This window comes from Bos mutus, chromosome 25 (genome assembly GCF_027580195.1).
Source record: "Bos mutus isolate GX-2022 chromosome 25, NWIPB_WYAK_1.1, whole genome shotgun sequence".
Taxonomy (NCBI): domain Eukaryota; kingdom Metazoa; phylum Chordata; class Mammalia; order Artiodactyla; family Bovidae; genus Bos; species Bos mutus.
Window position 1 is genome coordinate 22798488 of NC_091641.1, and position 25712 is coordinate 22824199.

The 25712-nt window shown below is 38.2% G+C and overlaps 1 protein-coding gene across 1 annotated transcript in view; it reads right to left on the bottom strand.

The window, feature by feature from the left end:
• LOC102264932 (phospholipid-transporting ATPase ABCA3) overlaps positions 1 to 25712 on the bottom strand; it is a 214901-nt gene that overhangs the window by 160660 nt on the left and 28529 nt on the right. Inside the window, exons 6-7 of the mRNA XM_070362575.1 lie at positions 11038 to 11219; positions 7076 to 7213 (exon numbers count right to left, since the gene is read on the bottom strand). Of these exons, the coding sequence (XP_070218676.1) occupies positions 7076 to 7213; positions 11038 to 11219 (320 nt within the window). The remainder of the gene's footprint in view (positions 1 to 7075; positions 7214 to 11037; positions 11220 to 25712) is intronic.

The window sequence follows — 25712 nt, forward strand, 5'->3', positions numbered from 1 at the left end:
ATCAGGAGTCTTTGCACCTCCTGCATTGGAAGGAGGATCCTCTACCAGTGTGCCACCTGTACTCTCAATTATAGATATTAATATTAAATATTGATGGTGGTTTAGTCACTAAGTCATGTCCAACTCTTGTGACTCCATGGACTGTAGCCTGTTACACCAGGCTCCTTTGCCCATGGGATCTCCCAAGCAAGAATATTGTACTGGGTTGCCATATCCTTCTCCAGGACCTAGGAATAGAACCCAGGTCTCCTGAGTTGCTGGGGGAATCCTGCATTGCAGGCAGATTCTTTACTGACTGAGCTATGATGGAAGACTCATTTAAATAATATTGGTTAATATTAATTCACCTATATTAATAATAACTTTAGATAATAATGATCTAAATGCACCAATAAGAGACTGAATTTTTAAAAAGATGGAACTACATATTGCCTACAAGAATTCCACTTTGGGGGCTTCCCTGCTGGTCCAGTGATTAAGAATCTGCCTTGCAATGCAAGGGACACTGGTTCATCCCTGATCTGGGAAGATCCCATGTGCCAGGGACAACTGAGCCCTTGCCCCACAACTACTAAGCCTGTGCTCTGGAGCCTGTGAGCTGCAACAACTGAGCCTACGTGCTAGAACTACTGAAACCTGCATGCCCTAGAGTCTATGCCCTGCAATAAGAGAAACCACTGCAATGAGAAGCCTGTGCACCACAATGAAGGGTAGCCACTCTTTTCACAACAAGAGAAAACCTATGCACAGCAATGGAGATCCAGCACAGCAAAAATAATAAAAATGTTGCTAAGTCACTTCAGTCATGTCCAACTCTGTACGACCCCATAGACGGCAGCCCACCAGGCTCCCCTGTCCCTGGGATTCTCCAGGCAAGAACACTGGAGTGGGTTGCCATTTCCTTCTCCAATGCATGAAAGTGAAAAGTGAAAGTGAAGTCACTCAGTTGTGTCTGACTCTCATGACCCCATGGACTGCAGCCTACCAGGCTCCTCCGTCCATGGGAGTTTCCAGGCAAGAGTACTGGAGTGGGGTGCCAGGGCCTTCTCCAAAAAATAATTTAAAAAATAATAAAAATAAATACATAAATAAAAGAATTTCAGTTTAAACACAAAGACACAGAAAAATTAAAAGTGCCTGTGACACCAAGATGTCACACACCTCTGCTAAGTCTAAGGCCTCCTGGGTTGCAGGCTCCATTTCAGGGGATGGGGGTGGCAAAGTGGAGAGGGAGCTGGTGTCACAGGTGCCTTTGCCACATCTGGGGTGATTGAGTTTGGGGGCAGGCAGAGTCATGGGAGCTTCCATGGCTAAAGGGATGGTGTCACAGGCCCAGCTGCTGCTTCTGCCTGGTCTACTGTGGCCAGAGGTGCCATTTAACCAGGAGACTTGGTTTGTATGAGCTGCCTCTCCTGTGGCTTCTGGGTTCTCTGGAGCTGTGGGCTCAGCCAGGGGTCTGGGATTGCAGACACTTCCTCCACTGCTCCCTCTTGCCACCACCTCCATGTGTTCCTAGTCCACTTTATACAGTTGTACAGATGTATGGAATTCTCTGGCAACTGTGTCTGTTGCACAGAAGCAACTTTGTTGAGTTATGGATGTTTTACTGGTTGTAGACTGAAGGAGAAAGACAAAGCAACTTACGCTGCTGTGATGCCGACACCATCCTATCATTTCACATTTGTTTTTAATTGTAACACGTGTACCATATTAATATGTTAATAACAGAAAATATTGAAAATAAATAAATACATGGGGACCTGTACTATCTTCTCATTTTCTCTAAGACTGTTCTAAAAATAAAATATATTTACAGTCTATCCCTAATTGAAAGAAAAAATCATCAACTTTAATGAATGAGAAAAATCATATCTACTTGCTTCCTTGACCTTTGCAGATTGGGATATCAAGTAGAGTGAGAGCAGGTAGGTAAAATTAAGATAACATCATTTCATTTATTGATGATAGGAAATTCAGTCTTCCCAGGACCATGGTGGAGGATAAAGTTAAATTATCCAAGGAGTTAGGTAATGATAACAGAAAGAGTAAGGTTAAATATTTATTAGAGAAATATGTTCGAAACCACAGGGACAAAAATTGGTTATTTTTCAAAGACCAGTAGCTACAAGTAATGGTAGAGAGGGAGAAGTAGTTGGTAAAGGAAGAGAATGAACTCTTCTAAATATCTACTATGTCCCAAGCACTGTTTGGTTTTATACACCACATCTCACAATTAACCTGTAAAGCAAATCTATATGGCAGCTACCATTCCCCATAGTGCACATGAAGAAAATTAAGCTCTGATATTTTAAGAAATAAAAAATACATGGAAGAGGTGGGAATCAAACATATTCGTTTTAGAATTCATCTCTTAAACCCTTTCTGCTAACTTGAACAGATGGTGAGAAAAGGACAAATATAGAGAGTAATGGAAAAGTAATAAAACATTATAATTAAAGTGCATCGTATCTACATTTTGTCCTTAAGCCTTCATCTTGGTATTTGTTTTAAACGTCATCTCTCTGCTGATAAATTTCAAATGCATATCAGGCTTTAAATTTGCTTAAACTCTAGACTTCTAAAACTGATATCTCACCTGAATGTTTGTTTACATGGTACTTCAAACTTATATCCAAAAGAGATCTGTTAATTTCCTCAAGCTTCCACTTTTAAATTAAAAAAACTGTAATTCCTCTCCAGTCTTTTCCATATCAGTAAATATCACCACTATCCACTCAATTGTTCAAGTCAGAAACCCAAATCAAAAGAGTTTCCTCCTTTTCCCTCAACCTGCTGCACTCTTTACAGTTCTAATTACAGAAAACAGTCTTAAACTGTTTACTTCTGTCTCAAATTCCCTGACACCACCCTAGTCCAAGCTGTTATGATTACAGAAACTTCCTTATTCATCCTCCTCACAGTAATTCTCTACACCACAGTCAGAGAATATTTTCAAAGCATAAATCAGATTATGTCCTTATAGCAATCATACTCCTTTAGTGACTTCCAACTATTTTTCAAGTCCAAAGTTTATTGAACTTTACTGTGACCTAACAGCTTACTCCTTGGAAGGAAAGTTATGACCAACCTAGATAGCATATTCAAAAGCAGAGACATTACTTTGCCAACAAAGGTTCATCTAGTCAAGGCTATGGTTTTTCCTGTGGTCATGTATGGATGTGAGAGTTGGACTGTGAAGAAGGCTGAGCACTGAAGAATTGATGCCTTTGAACTGTGGTGTTGGAGAAGACTCTTGAGAGTCCCTTGGACTGCAAAGAGATCCAACCAGTCCATTCTGAAGGAGATCAGCCCTGGGATGTCTTTGGAAGGAATGATGCTAAAGCTGAAACTCCAGTACTTTGGCCACCTCATGCGAAGAGTTGACTCATTGGAAAAGACTCTGATGCTGGGAGGGATTGGGGGCAGGAGGAGAAGGGGACGACAGAGGATAAGATGGCTGGATGGCATCAGTGACTCAATGGATGTGAGTCTGGGTGAACTCCGGGAGTTGGTGATGGACAGGGAGGCTGGTGTGCTGCAATTCATGGGATCGCAAAGAGTCGGACACGACTGAGCGACTGAACTGAACTGAACGGTTCCTACCTGATCTGGCTTCTATCTCTTCAAATTTGTTTCAACCATTTCTTCTTTGTTTGCTTCTTCAAATATAATGACAATGTTTTTTCCACCTCAGAACTTGGATTTAATCTGTTTTAATCTTTTCTCTTTCACTTTTCAACTCCCTGATTCATCCACATCTTTCAGATTCCAACACAAAAATTACCTTCACAGAGAGGCTTTCCTTCACTATTCCATCAAAATTACTTCTCATTCTTGTTGTATGTCCAAGTTATTATCCAATCATCTAGTTTCCCTCATGATGCAATACATTCTATAATACATAATATAATCATCTTTTTGGAGTCTTACCATTATCCTTTCAGTCTTCCTAAGACTTCCAGTCAGACTTCACCATTGACTCAGTGGTGGCTTCATAGAAGGTAGCACTAGCACCTCAGCAATCCTCATCATTACCACATCCCGTGGCTTCTCTTTCCAGGACACAAGCAAGAAGTTTCCTGGCATGTTTCTCTGTCACCCAGTACGAGGTTTTTCCAGTTGCCAGACATAGACTATGGTACCTCAGCAAACTTCTTACCATTCACGCAGCCACAGAACCATAGCCCTCAGTAAAGTAAGTTTGATCTCATCCTTGGTAGAGAGGAAGAAACTTCCAAGTTTGTTCTTCCAGTGAGGGCTGCTCCTGAGCCTTAAAGGTAGTGACTACTCTCTAATCTACTATTTCTATATTCTTCAAAGTTTGATTTATTTCTATCAGTATTTTTACCTGTTTTTATCACTAAGTTCTTTGCACTAAAATTTCTGTATTACTGGAGAATAATTTCTGTTTCCTAGCTCAACTTTGAATGATACACTGACACATAGGTTTCCAAAGTTGTTATATTGATTTGTATTGCTAGAAATATAACCTTTTTCCATATCCTTGCTACAAATACTATTGTCAAATGTTTTTATTTTAGCCATTCAGATGAGAGTATCAATCTTTTAATATGTTCTTTATTTCAGTATTCACAGTTCTTGTAAAATCTTTCTTTGCTAACTCCTATTTCTAGATAATCTGTGTGTCTGCTTCCATGGTATGTTCCTATTCTTAGTTACTGGTCACTATCTTGCACCTCTTCACATGTCCAGTAATTCTTTATTTGTATTATGCATTTTGTATAAAATAACCAAGGATGCTCCAGTCATCTTCCATCTGAAAATAACCCCTTTTCTTGATTAAATAGATAAGGGAAAGAGGTGATCAATTACATCTAACCTGGAATTCAGTGGAGTGAAAAACTGATCAGAAGTTTAGAAAGATTTGGGCTATCCTAGTTCATTCTTACTCTGTAAGACTGGTCCTCTTAAACTTCTGATGGAATATCTTGCAGGTAAAGGAGATTCTGTTCTGTCCTTTATAGTTTTGAATATAGTTCTTTACTTTCTACTTGCTACAACTCTAAATATGCCAGGTGTCTGGGGTGGGGAGGCCAATTGTGTGCTTTTCCTCTAGTGTGACTTTGGCTTCTGAGCTTCACAGGTTTACAGATTTCATGCTGCCTTTTAGAATCCTTGATCTGGTTTCCCAGAATCCCACTTAAAGCTCTTTACATCAGTTTAAATATCTCAAAGGGAAAATTGATCACATGGGACCTCTTCATGCTTCCAAAATGTCATGCCAGCCAACTATAACCACCAAAAGGCTCAAGTGCCTCTTTATTTCAGTAGAGTTCTTATTTGGAGTAGAGGGTGCAAGGATTGATTCTGTCCCCAGTTAGAAAACAGCTACAAGGGAGAAAATGGCCAGTATTTCTAAGGTCAGCTTAAAAATATTTCTTATTCTTTGGAATTGAAAATAATCTAGCCCTTACAGCTTCTGCAGTTGTCTGATAAATATAATTTATCTGGTTTCTTCTACTGTTTTAAGTTTGAGTGTTGGGCCACCAAGAACTTTCTCATCCTACTTGGAGGCAGAAAGTGAAAGTGAAGTCACTCATCATGTCTGACTCTTTGTGATGACCCCATGGACTATAGCCTACCAGGCTCCTCTGTCCATGGGATTTCCCAGGCAATAGTACTGGAGTGGATTGCCATTTCCTTCTCCAGGGGATCTTCCCAACCCAGGGATCGAACCCAGGTCTCCCACATTGTAGACAGACGTTTTACCATCTGAGCCATCAGGGAAGTCCTTCTTTGGAGGCAGGAGTACCCCTAACTGTTTACTTACATTCCCTTTAAAAGGGAGATTTTATCTGAATATTTTATAACTATATTTCCAATACCAATCAGTTTCTATAACATAATAGGTGCTAAGAAACTACTTGTTGAACTTCTGAATAAATAAATAAATAGTACATAGAAAGTCCTTGGTTCTGCTAGTACTCAGAAGTCTGGGTATGCAAGTCTGGGGGAAAAAGCTAAGAAAATATGAACTACTACACAAATTAGAGGAAGCCCTCAGGGACAATCTTGGTGGAAAATCGAAAACAGAGATTAGAAAGGATATGGGTGGTGAAATGGCTCATGTGGCTGTTAATATAAACCCATCATAAATCGTAAATCACAAATCAAGAAAATACAATGAAAAGACAGTTTTACATCTACAGTGATGTGATAAAGACAGAGTCATAATGTAATGTGCTAGAGGCAGAGAAAACCATAATAGGATAAAAGGTCCTATCCTCTTCCTAATACCCACAAATGATTAGCAGAAGTTTTGAAGAGATATCTGAGTTTCCAAAAATTGTGAGATTAGAGGTTCAAGTTAAGCTGAAATATCTCCTTGAGGCCCAAGAGAATGCCAGCAGATATATGGGTTACCTGAATGATACATGCCTGCAGTTTATCCAGATAAACTGATATGTTTAAGAACATGTCCTTGCAGAACACTTTGAAAGAGGATAGTGTAAACAAATGGCCTAATATATAACTTGTAGAATAAGTAAAGCCAGAGTGGTGAACAGAAATTTATATTTACATAACAAAATTTTCACAGTTCCAATGAAAAATTAACTCTTATGATGGAAGAATTGTAGCAGACACAGTTATCGTCTATACAAAGCCGAATGCTATTCAGAAGTAAATAGAGGAAAACATGGATTTTTATTTTATTTGCATAAATTTTCATTTTGTCTCATTAAATAATGAGTCTGCTGACTATAACCTTTTATTAACATCATATGGGAGTAGGGTTACGGCCAGTGACAAACATTTGTTATTTTAATTGTTCAGTTTCTAAATTGTGTCTGACTCTGCAACCATATGGACTGCAGCACGCCAGGCTTCCCTCTCCTTCACTATCTCCCAGAGTCTGCTCAAATTCATGCCCATTGAGTTGGTGATGCTATCTAACCATCTTATCCTCTGCCACCATCTTCTCCTTTTGCCTTCAATCTTTCCCAGCATCAGAGTCTTTTCCAATGAGTCAGCTCTTTGCAATAGAAAATTAATTTACTATGTGTTGTAAATTACTTTTCAATAGTACAGGGGAAAAGAGACCTGTAAATAATACCTTGTACAAATGTTGAATCCTGATACCAGCAATCAAACCAACAGGTTCTTCTTCAAAGTAAGCATTTTGAACTGTATTAGTAACAGGCATATCTTCCTTTTTCCTAATGCTTGTAGCCTTTCCAAGCCAGTAGCCTTTCTAAGAAAAGAAGAAAAACAGAATCTATCATGTGAATGAAAAATAAAATGTTCCTAAACTTGAAAACACTTTGACTCATTTCACTTCAGTTTTGAGATGGGTTGCAACAGATAACTTGAAATGAAATTTGGAAATAAATAGCCTATAATTTTAATTCCTACAGAATAACTACAAAATATGCTATTTAAAATGTCACTTTAATATGGTTCAGCAAAAAGCATTCTATCATTTTGAGTCAGTCTCCTTATTTGGACATATGGTCTAAAGATCCTTAAAGATTGCTAAGACCCTTTCAATGAATTTGTGAGTTCAAAACTGCTTTCATAAAAGCACTTTAATATATGTATTCTTTTTCATATTCTGTTCCATTATGGTATATTCCTAGAAAATAACTCCTAGAATGTTTGGTTTTGAAGGCCAGTGGGGCTCACTTTCAGAAGTCTTAGGAAGCTAGGAGAAATAGACACTTTACTTTTAGAGGGCACACAAAAAATATCACCTTCTCCAGGACCCAGAGAAGAAGCAGTAATTTGAAAGATGCCTGGGTAATGCTATTGGGTCTGCTAATCTTGGAGAGACCCCTGGAAAGGCATGAAGCCACTACAGCCCACCTTGTGGATACAGACACTGGTGGCAGCCATTTGGGAGAGCTTATTGTACCACATGGACACTTGCTGGCAAGCACCATTTTGGAATCCTCCTTCTAGCTGATTAGCCTTAGGGCCCAGCCATGCCCTTGCCCAACAGCCTGTAGGAATCAACTAGGCAGCAGACAGTCTACCTTCAGACCTTCTGAGCCCACAGCACCAGCAGTATGTCCCTTCCCAGCTAGGGGCCCAGGACCTGGCCCCACCCATCAATGTGCAGGCACCACAAGCAGGACCCCCAGAACCATGCAGCTGGGCCCTGGTGCACTCACAAGTGGGTAGCCATCAGCCCCAGAATCCCTATCTCTGCCCACCAGTGATCCTGCTCTGGCCTTGGGAATAGTCTCACCCATCAGTGGATGGATACTAACCACAGGAAAACCAAAGCCCCACAGCCTGTTGTCCGAGCCCAGCTACCAACAGGCCAGCACCCGCCCTAGGACTGGCTGGGCCCTGTGCCCAGTAACAGGTCAACAAAGCTTTGAGACATGCCAGATCCCACAGACAGCTGTGTCAGGAACCAGTCCCAGTCACCAACAGTCCAATAGTAACTCTGGGATCCCTGGGTCCTACAGCCAAACCATAGGATCTAACTCTGCCTACTAATGAACCATCACTAGCTCTAGGGCCTGGCCTCACCCAACAGTGTGGTGGCAACAGCCTCAGGATCTTCTGGACCCCAACTCCACTTATCAGTGAAACAATAACAGGCCCAGGGCTCCACAGGGTGCAGAATCCAGCCACCCCATGACCTGGCCCCAGAAACTAGTGTTCAACAGGTCTTACACAAGGAAGGGCCTGGCAACCAACCAGACCAAGGCTAACAAAGCCTGCCAGATTACCCATGGTAATCAGCCCACCACAACAGAAGGACCCACATAGCCTAAATAGGGGGCACATCTAGAACGTATAGCTCTGGTAATGAAAGGTGAGTGTGCTGCTGGGGTGCATTAGACTTCTCCTTCAAGGCCACTTCTCCAATGTTGACAAATGTAATTAATATATCAAGTACACAGACATAAAAACAGCAAGTCAGGGAAAATTTTCTAACAGAGGAATATGTTCCAAATGAAGAGACAATATAAAAACCCAGAAGAACTAGGTGAAGAGGCAATAGACAATCTACCTGAGAAAAATTTTAGAGTAATGACTGCAAAGATCATCAAAAAATGAAAGAGAAGAATGGATGCACACAGAGAGAAGTTAGAAACTTTCAACAAAGAATTAGAAAATATAAAGAGCTACCAAACACAGATGAAGAACACAAAAACTGAAATGAAAAATACACTAGAAAGAATCAACAGTAGACTAAATCATATGGAGAAGAAGGTCAGTAAGCTGAGTAGCAATAAGACAGAGTATCAGAAATCATTGATGCTTAACAAAAGAAAAGAATGAAAGGCAATGCAGACAGTTAACGAAACTTCTGAGACGATATCAAGCATACCAGTATTCACATTATAGGGGTCCCTGAAGGAGAAGAGAGAGAAAGGGTATAAACATATCTGGAGACATAATAGCTAAAAAATTCCCTAACCTGGGAAAAGAAACAGTTATCCAAAACCAGTAAGTGCAGAGAATCTCATACAGGATGAATTCAAAGAGGAACACACCAAAACACATTGTAATTAAAATGACAAAATTAAAGATAGACAGTATTAAAAGCAGCATAGGAAAAGCAAAGCATAACACTCAAGAAAACTCCCATAAGATTATCCACAATAAGCAGATAAAAGATACAGAAGATAATTAGATGTAAAATATAATATCAAAATCAGTAATCATGAGGGGAGGAGAATACAATGCAGGATTTTTAAAATGCATTTGAAATTAAGAGATCAGCAATTAGATGTGTGTATGTGTGTGTGTGTGTATGTGTGTATATATATATGTGTATATGAAAGTTAAAGTGGAGCCTATTATACAGAGTGAAGTAAGCCAGAAAGAAAAACACCAATACAGTATACTAATGCATATATATGGAATTTAGAAAGATGGTAACAATAACCCTGTGTACAAGACAGCAAAAGAAACACTGATATATAGAACAGTCTTTGGACTCTGTGGGAGAGGGAAAGGGTGAGATGATTTGGGAGAATGGCATTGAAATATGTATAATATCATATATGAAATGAGTCGCCAGTCCAGGTTCGATGCACGATACTGGATGCTTGCGGCTGGTGCACTGGGACGACCCAGAGGGATGGTATGGGGAGGGAGGAGGGAGGAGGGTTCAGGATGGTGAACACCTGTATGCCTGGGGCAGATTCATTTTTATATATGGCAGAACCAATACAATATTGTAAAGTTTATAAAAAAAATAAAAAAATAAATTAAATTAAAAAAAAATAAATAAATAAAATAAAATAATTAAAAAAAAAAAAGAAAGTTAAAGTTATTAGCTCAGTCTTGTCCAACTCTTTGTGACCCCACCAGGTCCTCTGTCCATGGAATTATATACAGTGATAGTCCAACTCTTTTTGCAATCCCATGGACTGTAGCCTACCAGGCTCCTCCATCTGAATTATATATATCCATATATATATATATATATATATATATATCATACGCATGCTGCTGCTAAGTCGCTTCAGTCGTGTCTGACTCTGTGCAACCCCATAGAGGCAGCCCACCAGGCTCCTCCATCCCTGGGATTCTCCAGGCAAGAACACTGGAGTGGGTTGCCATTTCCTTCTCCAATGCATGAAAGTGAAAAGTGAAAGTGAAGTCGCTCAGTCGTGTCCGACCCTCAGCGACCCCATGGACTGCAGCCTTCCAGGCTCCTCCATCCATGGATTTTCCAGGCAAGAGTACTGGAGTGGGGTGCCATTGGCTTTTCAAATGAGTTGGCTTTGATTCTAAGTAATTTGGACTAATAGTAGAAAAAAAGCATATAATGGTAACCAGATATCTGACATAATTTATAATCTCCTCACTAGGGTCTAAGGACCTTACCACACATTCCTTCAGATACAGATTTTTAATAAAAAAACATTTAATTCTATTATACATGTTACAAAATTAACTCGTAACGGCTTTAGTTGAGAAGGAATTAAAGCTGTATTAGTATCATAAGACTGTGTGGATGGTGTTAAAATTAAATAATGTTCACTCTTCAATAAACTCAGTATATAAGAACTTGAGTTTCTCTCAATAACAGAAATAATTAGAACTTACCTGCATAAAGAAATACCATGGCTTGGGCACACCATACTTTCCTGGAAAGACAGCATCTATATACCAGGCCAGAAGGCCATATAAAAAGGCGTCAAATAAAAGCATTCCCATAATATGAGCAAGAGTGAGTTCATCATCTGGGCTCACTCGTGACAAGAAGTTATTCCACTTAGCACCATATTCTGAAATATAATAGGAGATAGTTACTTCAGGTACCCAAATGTGACTAAAACAAAATTACTCATCAGCTTTATAATTAAACAATGAAGAAAAGTGCACTGATATTCTTTAGCAATAGATACTACTTACTACTTTTAGATACTTTAAATTTTAGGTTGCTCAAAAAGATAATGACGTAGTAGTGAAAGGGGTCTTTGCTGCTGCTGCTGCTGCTAAGTCGCTTCAGTCATGTCCGACTCTGTGCGACCCCAGAGATGACAGCCCACCAGGCTCCCCCGTCCCTGGGATTCTCCAGGCAAGAACACTGGAGTGGGTTGCCATTTCCTTCTCCAGAAAGGGGTCTCTGCCTAGAGCCAAACATGTTGATTGAAATGTTGGTAGGTGACTGAAAGAAAAATAAACAATCATCAGAAGTCCATAACATAAGACTCAAAGCAATAAGCAGACCTATTGCTTGAGATGGTGGTCCTATCTCTCCATTCTCTCTCATGCTGATTTCCATCAAAATAACCATCAGGATATATAAAACTGGAAAGGTATTCATCAATATAAAAAAATAAGGTTCAGCTTCCAGTTTCTGGTTTGGAGAAAGAACTTAGAAGTCACCACTCCATTGTAACAAGTAGGAAGCTGAACTGAAAAGTCTATAACTCTTCTTAGATCGATCAAATAAGTGAGGTCACAGGGCAACACACTGTCCCTAAAACTGGAGAGACAGATAGGCAAATACAGAGAATATAATTTAATGGAGTAGAAACTCTAAACAGAATCTCTAAAAGATCCAGTACTACAGTAGAAAATCCTAAACTATAATTAACAAATTGCTGGGGCCTTGCTAGGACAAGTCTAAAGAATTAAAAAGTCCAGGGGTGTTCAAGTCATAAGGAACTTGTGAATTCATGTTTCTGTCAATTTACCTCCAAGATCTTTATCAGTTTCTCACGGCAAATATACGAGAAAACTCCCCTCATGCTTCCAGGAATCATGGAAGAAGGGAAGAAGGAACCATTTTGAAATGTGCCAGAGCATTCTATTCTTAATTAGGCCTGATTCATGAGAAAGTATTTTACCAGAGCATAACCTGCCTAGGGGAAGGAAAAGTCCAACCTGCTCTAGTCATCTTGTCTTTTCTAAAGAGGAAAAAACCGAGAAGCACTGATGATTTCATAGACCAGCAACGTAAGCTCATCGAAAGACTAAAGCCCAATCATAGCACTATGAAATCCTTTATCTCCCCACTACACCCTACCTCTATGTCACTAATATCCTATTTACTATATTTCCTTTTCCCTAGACCCTCATGTACACATTTGAACAAAAATTTATACAGCATACTAAAGGGAAAAAAACACAGATTGAAGAAACTAAACAGCTTCAGAATCAGACTCTGATATGCAAAATGTTGGAAATATTAAGCCAGGTCTATTACAGCACTGAAACATGTATATTATCATATGTGAAACAGATCGCCAGTCCAGGTTCGATGCATGAGACAGGGTGCTCAGGGCAGGTGCACTGGGATGACCCTGAGGGATGGGATGGGGAGGGAGTTGGGAGGGGGGTTCAGGATGGGGAGCACATGTACACCCATGGCTGATTCATGTCAATGTATGGAAAAAACCACTACAATATTTTAATTAGCCTCCAATTAAAATTAATTAATTAATTAAAAAATAAGCCAGGACTATTTGAAACCATAATTAACGTGATAAGGCCTTTAATGGAAAAAGTACACAGCATGCAAGAATAGACTGATAATGTAGAGAGATGGATAAGAAAGAATCAAAAAGAAATGCTAGAGTCCTTGGCATGGCTGTGGTGGGGAAAATGATGGGCAGGAAGGAGGGAGAAAAGCCTGAGAACCCACAGCTAGCTAAAGCCTCTGGAGCAATGGGACAAAGTGCCAGTTGAGAAGTGCTGAGAAGCAATGAGCTGAAGGAGAAAACTCATTTCTCAACAGTGCTTATAAAGATCTGCAAGTTTGGATTTGGTAGTCAGACAACAGAGAAAGCAAGCATCAACTTGTTTATGAGACTTGTGTCATGTATGCCTGAACTAACAAAGCTGTTTCAGCTCTTGCTCCAATAAATCCTTTCAGTAGCAGCAGCTTTTAAAGAAGATGAAGAGAGCAAACCAGAGGAAATACCTCCTAAAATTAAAAATGGGAGAAAATATTAGACAAACACTAACATCAGCAGGACCAAACTCCTTCAATAACGGAAAACATGGGCTTTCTGACAACCAGGAGCTACGGGAGGGAAATATAAAACCTCATCTTAGAAAAGTCCATGACTAAGACCTGTTAAATAAACTATTATGAAATTAAGGTATGATGCAGATGTAATTTAAAATGGGCAGTTTCACAACAGACAACACAGAAATACAAAGGATCATAAGAGACTATATCAACAATTATATGCCAATAAAATGGACAACGAGGAAGAAATGGACAAATTCTTAGAAAAGTACAACTTTCCAAAACTCGACCAGGAAGAAATAGAAAACCTTAACAGACCCATCACAAGCACGGAAATTGAAACTGTAATCAAAAATCTTCCAGCAAACAAAAGCCCAGGTCCAGACGGCTTCACAGCTGAATTCTACCAAAATTTTAGAGAAGAGCTAACACCTATTCTGCTCAAACTCTTCCAGAAAATTGCAGAGGAAGGTAAACTTCAAACTCATTCTATGAGGCCACCATCACCCTAATACCAAAACCTGACAAAGATGCCACAAAAAAAAAAAACTATAGGCCAATATCACTGATGAACATAGATGCAAAAATCCTAAACAAAATTCTAGCAATCAGAATCCAACAACACATTAAAAAGATCATACACCATGACCAAGTGGGCTTTATCCCAGGGATGCAAGGATTCTTCAATATCCGCAAATCAATCAATGTAATACACCACATTAACAAATTGAAAAACAAAAACCATATGATTATCTCAATAGATGCAGAGAAAGCCTTTGACAAAATTCAACACCCATTTATGATAAAAACTCTCCAGAAAGCAGGAATAGAAGGAACATACCTCAACATAATAAAAGCTATATATATGACAAACCCACAGCAAACATTATCCTCAATGGTGAAAAAATTGAAAGCATTTCCTCTAAAGTCAGGAACAAGACAAGGGTGCCCACTTTCACCATTACTATTCAACATAGTTTTGGAAGTTTTGGCTACAGCAATCAGAGCAGAAAAAGAAATAAAAGGAATCCAAATTGGAAAAGAAGAAGTAAAACTCTCACTATTTGCAGATGACATGATCCTCTACATAGAAAACCCTAAAGACTCCACCAGAAAATTACTAGAACTAATCAATGATTATAGTAAAGTTGCAGGATATAAAATCAACACACAGAAATCCCTTGCATTCCTATATACTAATAATGAGAAACAGAAAGAGAAATTAAGGAAACAATTCCATTCACCATTGCAACGAAAAGGATAAAATACTTAGGAATATATCTACCTAAAGAAACTAAAGACCTATATATAGAAAACTATAAAACACTGGTGAAAGAAATCAAAGAGGACACTAATAGATGGAGAAATATACCATGTTCATGGATTGGAAGAATCAATATAGTGAAAATGAGTATACTACCCAAAGCAATTTATACATTCAATGCAATCCCTATCAAGCTACCAACAGTATTCTTCACAGAGCTAGAACAAATAATTTCACAATTTGTATGGAAATACAAAAAACCTCGAATAGCCAAAGCGATCTTGAGAAAGAAAAATGGAACTGGAGGAATCAACCTACCTGACTTCAGGCTCTACTACAAAGCCACAGTTATCAAGACAGTATGGTACTGGCACAAAGACAGAAATATAGATCAATGGAACAAAATAGAAAGCCCAGAGATAAATCCACGCACATATGGACACCTTATCTTTGACAAAGGAGGCAAGAATATACAGTGGATTAAAGACAATCTCTTTAACAAGTGGTGCTGGGAAATCTGGTCAACCACTTGTAAAAGAATGAAACTAGAACACTTTCTAACACCATATACAAAAATAAACTCAAAATGGATTAAAGATCTCAACATAAGACCAGAAACTATAAAACTCCTAGAGGAGAATATAGGCAAAACACTCTCTGACATACATCACAGCAGGATCCTCTATGACCCAACTCCCAGAATATTGGAAATAAAAACAAAAATAAACAAATGGGACCTAATTAAACTTAAAAGCTTCTGCACATCAAAGGAAACTATTAGCAAGGTGAAAAGACAGCCTTCAGAATGGGAGAAAATAATAGCAAATGAAGCAACCGACAAACAACTAATCTCAAAAATATACAAGCAACTCCTACAGCTCAACTCCAGAAAAATAAATGACCCAATCAAAAAATGGGCCAAAGATCTAAATAGACATTTCTCCAAAGAAGACATACAGATGGCTAACAAACACTTGAAAAGATGCTCAACATCACTCTTTATCAGAGAAATGCAAATCAAAACCACTATGAGGTACCATTTCACACCAGTCAGAATGGCTGCGATCCAAAAGTCTACAAATAATAAATGCTGGAGAGGGTGTGGAGAAAAGGGAACCCTCTTACACTGTTGGTGGGAATGCAAACTAGTACAGCCACTATGGAGAACAGTGTGAGATTCCTTAAAAAACTGGAAATAGAACTGCCTTATGATCCAGCAATCCCACTGCTGGGCATACACACTGAGGAAACCAGAAGGGAAAGAGACATGTGTACCCCAAGGTTCATCGCAGCACTGTTTATAATAGCCAGGACATGGAAGCAACCTAGATGTCCATCAGCAGATGAATGGATAAGAAAACTGTGGTACATATACACAATGGAGTATTACTCAGCCATTAAAAAGAATACATTTGAATCAGTTCTAATGAGGTGGATGAAACTGGAGCCTATTATACAGAGTGAAGTAAGCCAGAAGGAAAAACATAAATACAGTATACTAACGCATATATATGGAATTTAGAAAGATGGTAACGATAACCCTGTATACGAGACAGCAAAAAGAGACACTGATGTACAGAACAGTCTTATGGACTCTGTGGGAGAGGGTGGGAAGATTTGGGAGAATGGCATTGAAACATGTGAAATGTCATGTATGAAACGAGATGCCAGTCCAGGATCAGTGCACGATGCTGGATGCTTGGGGCTGGTGCGCTGGGAAGGCCCAGGGGATGGTATGGGGAGGGGGAGGGAGGAGGGTTCAGGATGGGGAGCATGTGTATATCTGAAATTAAACAATTAAAAAAAAAAAAAAAAGAGACAAAGAAGGACAATCAGTAATGAATAAGGGATCAATTAAAGAGAAATAAACAAGAAAAACAAAAAGAATAAAAAAAAAAAAAAAAAAAAAAAAAAAAAAAAAAAAAAAAAATAAAACTTTATTTGTTCTTATTACTAAACAAACTCTATTTTTCTCATGCCTTCTAGAAGAAAATTATTTTCCTTATTTATGTATCTGTTTTTATGAAGCCAAGAAATTAAATAAGCAATTAGTAAATAATTGCTCAGTAACCTTTTATGAGAAGCTCTCAAATAGCATAAGACATGTAAAGGAGTATTTATTGATCCACCAAATGTTTGCATGTCAGGAATAGTTCTAGGCTCTCAAGTATACCACTGAATTAAATAAACCAAGTCTCTACTCTCATGAAAAAAATAATAATAAAATAAAATAAAATGGGCAGTTTCCTTTAAAGAAAATAAAATTGTATATAACTATTTTTGGAGCAACTTAAAAAAAATAAACCACTATCACATGAGACCTTGAAATTAGAAGTAATTTGTGCACAGATTTCAATACATTTGCTAATTGTGTAGTTTTATACTATTAATTTCCAAAGATTGCAGATAATAAAGAAATTAGAACCTTTTAAAGAATTGCCTATTTTTAGATACAACTGATTAGACTGGCTCACTAAGCCAGAGCAAAAAGTTACTATCTATTTAAACTGCAAGCAATTACTCTTTACCTTAACTGTCTCATTACCTAGAGCAGTCTAGCTCCCAGGAACTGCCTTATAGAAAAGGAGTATTGTACTAAGAGGAAAATGCTTCTAGACCATGGACTAAAAGTAAATTTAGATAAAAATAACTACAGTATTTTTTCCTTATGGGCATTTGTTTCAAGTCATCATCAAGTTAGGTATACCATTGCTATCAGTGAATACAGATGTTTAGTTCTTTAAAAAATATATTTTAAGGCTTTCCTGGTGGTCCAGTAGTTAAGAATCTGCCAGACTATGTAGGGTACACAGGTTTTGCAGGGCGTGGAGGGGAGGAACGAAGCCCACTTGCCACAATTGTTGAAGCCCCCATGCTCTAGAGCCTGTGCTCTGCAACTAGAGAAGGTCCATGCACCGCAAAGAAGAGACAGTAGAGAAAAAGTAATAAAAATACATTTTAAAATTTTATGTAAACTACTGAGTATTTTAAATAGTACACTTCAACTTAATGGGTCATGTTTACTTTCATTGGAGAAGGCAATGGCACTCCACTCCAGTACTCTTGCCTGGAAACTCCCATGGACGGAGGAGCCTGGTAGGATATACAGTCCATGGGGTAGCGAAGAGTTGGGCACGACTGAGGGACTTCACTTTCACTTTTCACTTTCATGCATTGGAGAAGGAAATGGAAGCCCACTCCAGTATTCTTGCCTGGAGAATCCCAGGGACGGGGGAGCCTGGTGGGCTGCCGTCTATGGGGTCGCATAGAGTCGGACACGACTGACCCGGCTCAGCAGCAGCAGCTACTTTCATTAATCTTCAAAGAACAATCCTTTGCTATCAAAGTAAATTAGTATTTTGAATGTGCTTCTCTTTATGCTGTTATTAGAGCTTGAAGCAAACAATAGGAAGCTGTTTATTTTAAAACACAAACTACAACCCCAAATTTTAATATGTATGTTGTTTAATATTTGGCTGCTTTTAATTTTTAACTGTATAAACACCAAATAATTACATTGCATAAAAATGGAAAGTAAAAGGATGCACTTTCTATAACATTGTCAAAGCATTTGTAAAAGCATTTACTAACTTGTGAAATCCAATTTGAATTGATCTTAATACAGGATTTCTTATTATAACACTATAATATTGTATCTTAAGTGTATACATTGAACAACAGCCTCTGAAAACAATGGCCTTTCAAAACGCTTTCTACATTTTCCATAGAAGGAAAGTCAGTCCATCTTTAAATATTTTACGGAATCTCTGACCACATATACTTTGTTAGATCTGTGTGTCATATGGTGGTTTGGAGTTGTTTGTTTTCGTATTTTTGAGTTATATGTAAACATTTTAATGTGCTGGTTAAATGTATAGTCAAATGCAAGAGAAACATACTATATGTTGTTTCTTCATTCATACTAACAATTTCCTTGAAAACTCCTACAGTGTTTAATTTGGAGGCAGCTTTAGACTATTCTATTAGTGAAAACTACTTGCTGAGCCGTTTTAATAGGTAAAAATGTCAGAGAAGCAGACTCAGTATATTGTATTATATGCTCTTATATATAATTATCCTAAATAATTTAACAATGGAAATATATATGGAACTATAAGTTCCTACTTACATGATTTAATCATAATAGGATACATAAACTGAACTTGAACTTATTTTAATGTAGACACACTATCCATTTTAGTCCATTTTACTGTTTATGTTAAAATAACATTTCTTTCCTAAATATTATTTTCTTGACCATGGTGCACTGTTGGTGGCAATACAAACTGGTACAGTCACTATGAATAACAGTATAAAGTTTCTAAAAATTTAAAACATACATTCCAGCGATCCAACTAAGTATGTATGTGTATATATATATATATATATATATACACACACACAAAAAAGAAAACAGAACTTTTAAGAGGTATCTGCACTCTCATGTTTACTGTAGCATTTTTCAAAATAGCCAAGGCATAAAAACTAAGTATCTATCAATACACAAATAAAGAAAATGTGGTATATATATTCACAATGAAATATTATTCAGCCACAAAGATAAAGAAATCCTGCCATTTGCAACAACATGGATAAATCTGAAGGACACATTATATTAAGTGAAATAAGTCAGACACAGAAAGAGAAATATTGTGTGATCTCACTTACATGTTAACAGTGTTTGCCAAGGGCTGTGGTTTGGGGGAAATGGAAAGCTGTTTGTCAAAAGATTCAAGCTTTCAGCTATAAGATGAATAAATTCTGTGTAGCTACAGTATAGTAAACATAGTTAATAATTTAAATATGCTTGAAATTTGCTGAGAAAGTAGTTCTTTTTTCCTACTGTAATTATTTATTTTAAAATTTAAATTAAGTAATTTATTTTAATTGGAGGCTAATTATTTTAGAACACTGTAGTGGTTTTTGCCATACATCGACATGAAAGTTCTAAGTGTTCTTAACACACACACACAAAGTAACTATGGTAGCTCAGCTGGTAAATATTCTGCCTACAATGCAGGAGACCCGAATTCAATTCCTGGCTCAGGAAGTTCCCCTGGAGAAGGGATAGGCTACCCACTCCAGTGTTCATGGGCTTCCCTGGTGGCTCAGACGGTAAAGAATCCTCCTGCATTGTGGGAGACCTGGGCTCGATCCGTGGGTTGGGAAGATCCCCTGAGGAGGGCATGGCAACCCACTGCAGTATTCTTGCCTGGAGAATCCCCATGGACAGAGGAGCCTGGTGGGCTACTGTCCACGGGGTCGCAAAGAGTTGGAAAAAACTGAGTGACTAAGCATAGCACAGCACATGGTGTTGTATGTGTTAATTAGCTTGAATATGATGATTATTTCATGTATGGACATAAAATCATCAAGTCGTACTGTTGCACACTTTCAAAATATATACTTTTGTGACTCATACTTCTGCAAAACAAACAACAGAATTTAAAAAGTGGCATGTTTAACTGATGTAGAAAGAGTATTTGATAATATCCAACACTTCAATTTCAATATTGAAAATTTTTAAATCTCTACAAAATTATTTAAAAAAGGGCACTTTGTTAATCAAAACAAAGATCCCCTATAAAAGATCATCTATTAAAAAAAACCCACAGCTAAAAATCACACTCAGTGGTGAAGGACAGAAAGCTTTCCTTAGAGACCAAGAACAAAATAAGCATGTCCACTCTTCCACTTCTATCCAACACCGTATTTGATATTATATTCATGAAAATAAGGCAAGATAAAGAAATAAAAGGCAACCAAATTGGATAGAAAGTAGAAAAACTCTTTACTCACAGATCTTATGTACAGAAAATCCAAAAGTTTCCATGAAAAAAAGAAATGTTAGAGCTAATAAGCATTCAACAAAATTTCAGGATACAAAGCCAACATACAATAATCAGTGGTATATCTACAAATCAGTAATAATCAAAAAGGAAATGAAGAAAACCAAGGAATCCCACCAAAAACCAAAAAGCACCCCAAAATCAGACAAGACACTGATGCTGATCCAGCATCAGCATCAGTGTCTTGTCTGATATATATAGGCATATATATCCGCCTGCAATGCAGGAGACCCAGGTTCAATCCCTGGGTTGGGAAGATCCTCTGGAGAAGGCAAAGGCTACCCACTCCAGTATTCTGGCCTGGAGAATTCCATGGATTGTATAGCCCGTGGGGTTGCAAAGCGTGGAACACGACTGAACAACTTACACTTTCACTATTGCATTGAACCTACAGACTATTTTAGGTATTAACAAAATACTCTTCCAATCCCTGAACACAGGATGTTTTCCTACTTACCTATGTCTTCTTTAATTTCTTTTAGCAATGTTTTGTAACAGTCAGTATACATGTTGCACTTCTTGTTTAAATATATTCATAAGCATTTTATTCTTTTAATTCTAATATAAATGGAATGATTTTCTTCATTTCCTTTTTGATTATTACAGATTTGTAGATATACCACTGATTATTGTATGTTGGCTTTGTATCCTGAAACTTTGTTGAATCTGTTTATTAGCTCTAACATTTTTGAAATATCAATAGCACTTTTTGCAGAAGTAAAAAAGCTAAACTGTAAAATTTACATAGAATTGCAAAGGACCTTGAATAGCCAAAACAGTCTTGATAAAGAACTAGATTAGAAGACTTATACTTCTCAATTTCAAAACTACCAAATTGTGTGGTACTAGCAAAGGATAGATATATAGAATATAATACAATTGTGAGCAATGGTGAATTTATTTTTTACAAGATTCTATGAAAAATTGGGAACAAAGTCTCTTTTCCATTAGTACTGTTGAGATAACTGGATATTCACATGCAAGTTGAACTCAACTTGCAATATGTAAAAAAAGTAACTTAGATTGAAAAATTCAACCTAATAGCTAAAACTATTTTTTAAAAACTGTTACAAAAAACAGAGGGTCAGATTCTCATGACTTTCAACTTGGTAAACAGACAATACCAAAACATAAACAATGAAAAAAGAGATAAATTGAATGTGATCAAAAATATAAACCTTTGTCTATGAAAAAGTACTATCAAGAAAGTGAAAATACAACCTACAAAATAGATGAAAATATCATACATATAATAAAGGGCTTGTATCTAGGATATATAAAATTCTTACAACTGAACAAAATAAACTGACTTTAAAATGGGTAAAGGAGTTGTACCAATGTGCAATAATTCTTCAAAGAAGTTATACCATTGTGCAATAACTACAAGAAAAGATGCTCAGTATCATTAGTCACTGTTCACTAAGGTCTAACTCTTTGTGACCTCATGGACTATAGCATGCCAGGCTCCTCTGTCCTCAACTATCTCCCAGAGTTTGTTCAGTCACATGCCTATTAAATCAGTGATACTAACTAACCATCTTATCTTCCACAGCCCCTTTCTCCTTTTGCCTTCAATATTCCCCAACATCAGGGTATTTTGCAATGAGTTGGCTATTCAAATCAGGTGGCTAAAGTATTGGAGCTTCAGCTTCAGCAACAGTCCTTGCAATGAATATTCATGGTTGATTTCTTTTAGTCCAAGGGAATCTCAAGACTCTTCCACAGCACCACAATTCAAAAGCATCAATTCTTTGGCCCTCAGACTTCTTTATGGTCCACCTCTCACATCTGTACATGACTACTGGGAAAACCATAGCTTTGACTATACTGAGCTTTGTCAGCAAAGTGATGTCTCTGCTTTTTAATATGGTGTCTGTGTGTATGCGAAATTGCTCAGTCTTGTCCGACTCTTTGTGACCCTAAACTATAGCTCATGAAGCTCCTCTGTCCATGGGATTCTCCAGGCAAGAATAAAGAATACTGGAGTGGGTTGTCATGTCCTCCTCCAGGGGATCTTCCAGCCCAGGGATTGAATCTCTTATGTCTTCTGCATTGGCAGGAGGGTTCTTTATCACTAATGCCACCTGGGAATCCCAATATGCTGTCTAGGTTTTTAATTTCATATCTTTCCTTTCAAGGAGCAAGCATATTTTAATTTCATGGCTGCAGTCACCATCCACAGTGATTTTAGAGCCCAACAAAATAAAATCTGTCACTGCTCCCACTTTCTCCCCTTCTATTTGCAATGAAGCGATGGGACTGGAAGCCATAATTTTTAATACGGAGTTTCAAGCCAGTCTTTTCATTCTCTTCTTTCACCTCCATCAAGAGGCTGTTAAGTTCCTTTTCCCTTTCTGCCATTAGAGTGGTATCATCTGCATATCTGAGGTTGATATTTCTCCCTGCAAACTTGATTCCAGGTTGTGATTTATCCAGCCTGGCATTTTTGCATGGTGCTCTCTGCATAGAAGTTGAATAAGCAGGGTGACAATATACAGACTTGACGTGCTCCTTTCCCAGTTTGGAACCAATCAGTTGTTCCATGTCCAGTTCTAACTGTTGCTTCTTGACCTGCATACAGATTTCTCAGGAGTCGGGTAAGGTGGTTTGGTATTGCTATCTCTTTAAGAATTTTCCACAGCTTTTTGTGATCTACAGAGTCAAGGCTTTGTGTGGTCAGTGAAGCAGAAGCAGATTTTTTTTTTGAAACTCTCTTCATGATCCAATGAATGTTGGCAATTTGATTTCTAGTTCCTCTGCCTCTTTGAAACTCTGTACATTTGGAAGTTCTCAGTGCACGTACTACCGAAGCCTCGCTTGAAGGATTTTAGGCATAACCTTGCTAGTCTGTAAATGAGTGCAAATGTACAGCAGTTGGCATTGCCCTTTTTTGGGATTGAAATGAAAACTGACCTATTCCAGTCCTGTGGCCATTCCTGAGTTTCCAAATTTGCTGACATATTGAGTACAGCACTTTAACAGCATCATCTTTTGGATTTTAAATAGTTCAGCTGGAATTCCATCACCTCCACTAGCTTTGTTTGTAGTAATGCTTCTTAAGGTCCACTTGACTTCACACTCCAGGATGTCTGGCCTAGGTGAGTGACCACAACATCATAATTATTTGAGTCATTAAGACCTTTCTGATCTCCCCAGGTGGCTCAATGGTAAAGAATCCGCCTGCCAGTGCAGGAGATATGCCTTTGATCCCTGGGTTAGGAAGATCCCCTGGAGGAGGAAATGAGAGTTGGACCATAAAGAAAGCTGAGTACTGAGGACTTGATGCTTTTGAATTGTGGTGCTGGAGAAGACACTTGAAAATTCCTTGGACAGCAAGGACATCAAACCAGTCAATTCTGAAGAAAATCAATCCTGAATATTCATTGCAAATGTTGATGCTGAAGCTGAAGCTCCAATAATTTGGCCACCTGATGTGAAGAGCCAACTCACTGGAAAAGACCCTGATGCTTGGAAAGATTGAGGGCAGGAGGAGAAGTGGGTGACAGAGGATGAGATGGTTGGATGGTATCACTGCTTCAATGGACATGAGTTTGAGCAAACTTCAAGTGATAGTGAAGGACAGGGAAGCCTAGGGTGCTGCAGTTCATGGGATCTCAAACAGTCAGACAGGACTTAGCTGCTGAACAACAACAGACGGAGAAGAGGGAGAGAAAGGAACTGAGAAAATATTTGAAGAGATAATCATCAAAAACCTCACTAACATGGGAAAGAAAATATTCAAGGATGAGGAAGTGCTGAGAGTCCCAAACAGGGTATGCCAAGGAGGAAACTTGCCAAGACACTTAGTAATCAAGTTGACAAAAATTAAAACAAGGAGAAAATATTAAAGGCAACGAGGAAAAGCAACAAGTAACATACAAGAGAATGTTCTTAAGGACATCAGATGATTTTTCAGCACAAACTCTAAAGGCCAGAAGAGAAATATTTAAAGTGGTAAAATGGTAATGTCATCCCAATTTTACAGTTGAGGAAACTGAGGCTTAAACAATTTAGTAAGAGGTATTCAGGAATTAGGGCTTGAAGTATTAATGCTAATTCTCTGATACATTTCTGATACGTTCTCTGAGAAGTTTATTGAACTTCGAAAAAAAAAAGTCACAAAACTTTGGAGATAAGGAGCATTGATGATTCTTGATGCTGTTAAAGTGTTGCACTCAATATGTCAGCAAATTTGGAAAGGTCAGCAATGGCCACAAGACTGGGAAAGGTCAGTTTTCATTCCAGTACCAAAGAAGAGTAATGCCAAAGAATGTTCAAGCTACCATACAATTGTGCTCATTTCACATGCTATAAAGGTTATGCTCAAAATCCTTCAAGCTAGACTTCAGCAGCACATTAATTGAGAACTTCCATATCTCAATTTATATACAAGCTGTGTTTAGAAAAGGAAGAGGAGCCAGAGATCAAATAACCAACATCCATTGGATCATATAAAAAGTAACAGAATTCCAGAAAAACATCTCTTTCTGCTTCACTGACTATATTAAAGCTTTGATTCTGTGGATCACAACAAACTGTGGAAAATTCTTAAAGAGGTGGGAGTATCAGACCACATCTTGAGAAATCTGTAAGCAGGTCAAGAGCCAACAGTTAGAATCTTATAACTGACTGGTTCAAAATTGGAAAGGAGTACAACAAGGCTGTATATTTTCCCACCTTGCTTATTTGTCATATATGTAGATTACATTATGGGAAATGCCAGGATGGGTGAATTACAGGATGGAATCAAGGTTCAGTTCAGTTCAGTCGCTCAGTTGTGTCCGACTCTTTGCGACCCCATGAACCACAGCATGCCAGGCCTCCCGGTCCATCACCAACTCCCAGAGTCCACCCAAATCCATGTCCATTGAGTCGGTGATGCCATCCAACCATCTCATCCTCTGTCGTCCCCTTCTCCTCCTGCCCTCAATCTTTCCCAGCATCAGGGTCTTTTCAAATGGGTCAGTTCTTCGCATCAGGTAGCCAAAGTATTGGAGTGGCAGCTTTAGCATCAGTCCTTCCAATGAACACCCAGGACTGATCTCCTTTAGGATGGACTGGTTGGACCTCCTTGCAGTCCAAGGGACTCTCAAGAGTTTTCTCCAATACCACAGTTCAAAAGCATCAATTCTTCAATGCTCAGCTTTCTTTACAGTCCCACTCTCACATCCGTACATGACCACTG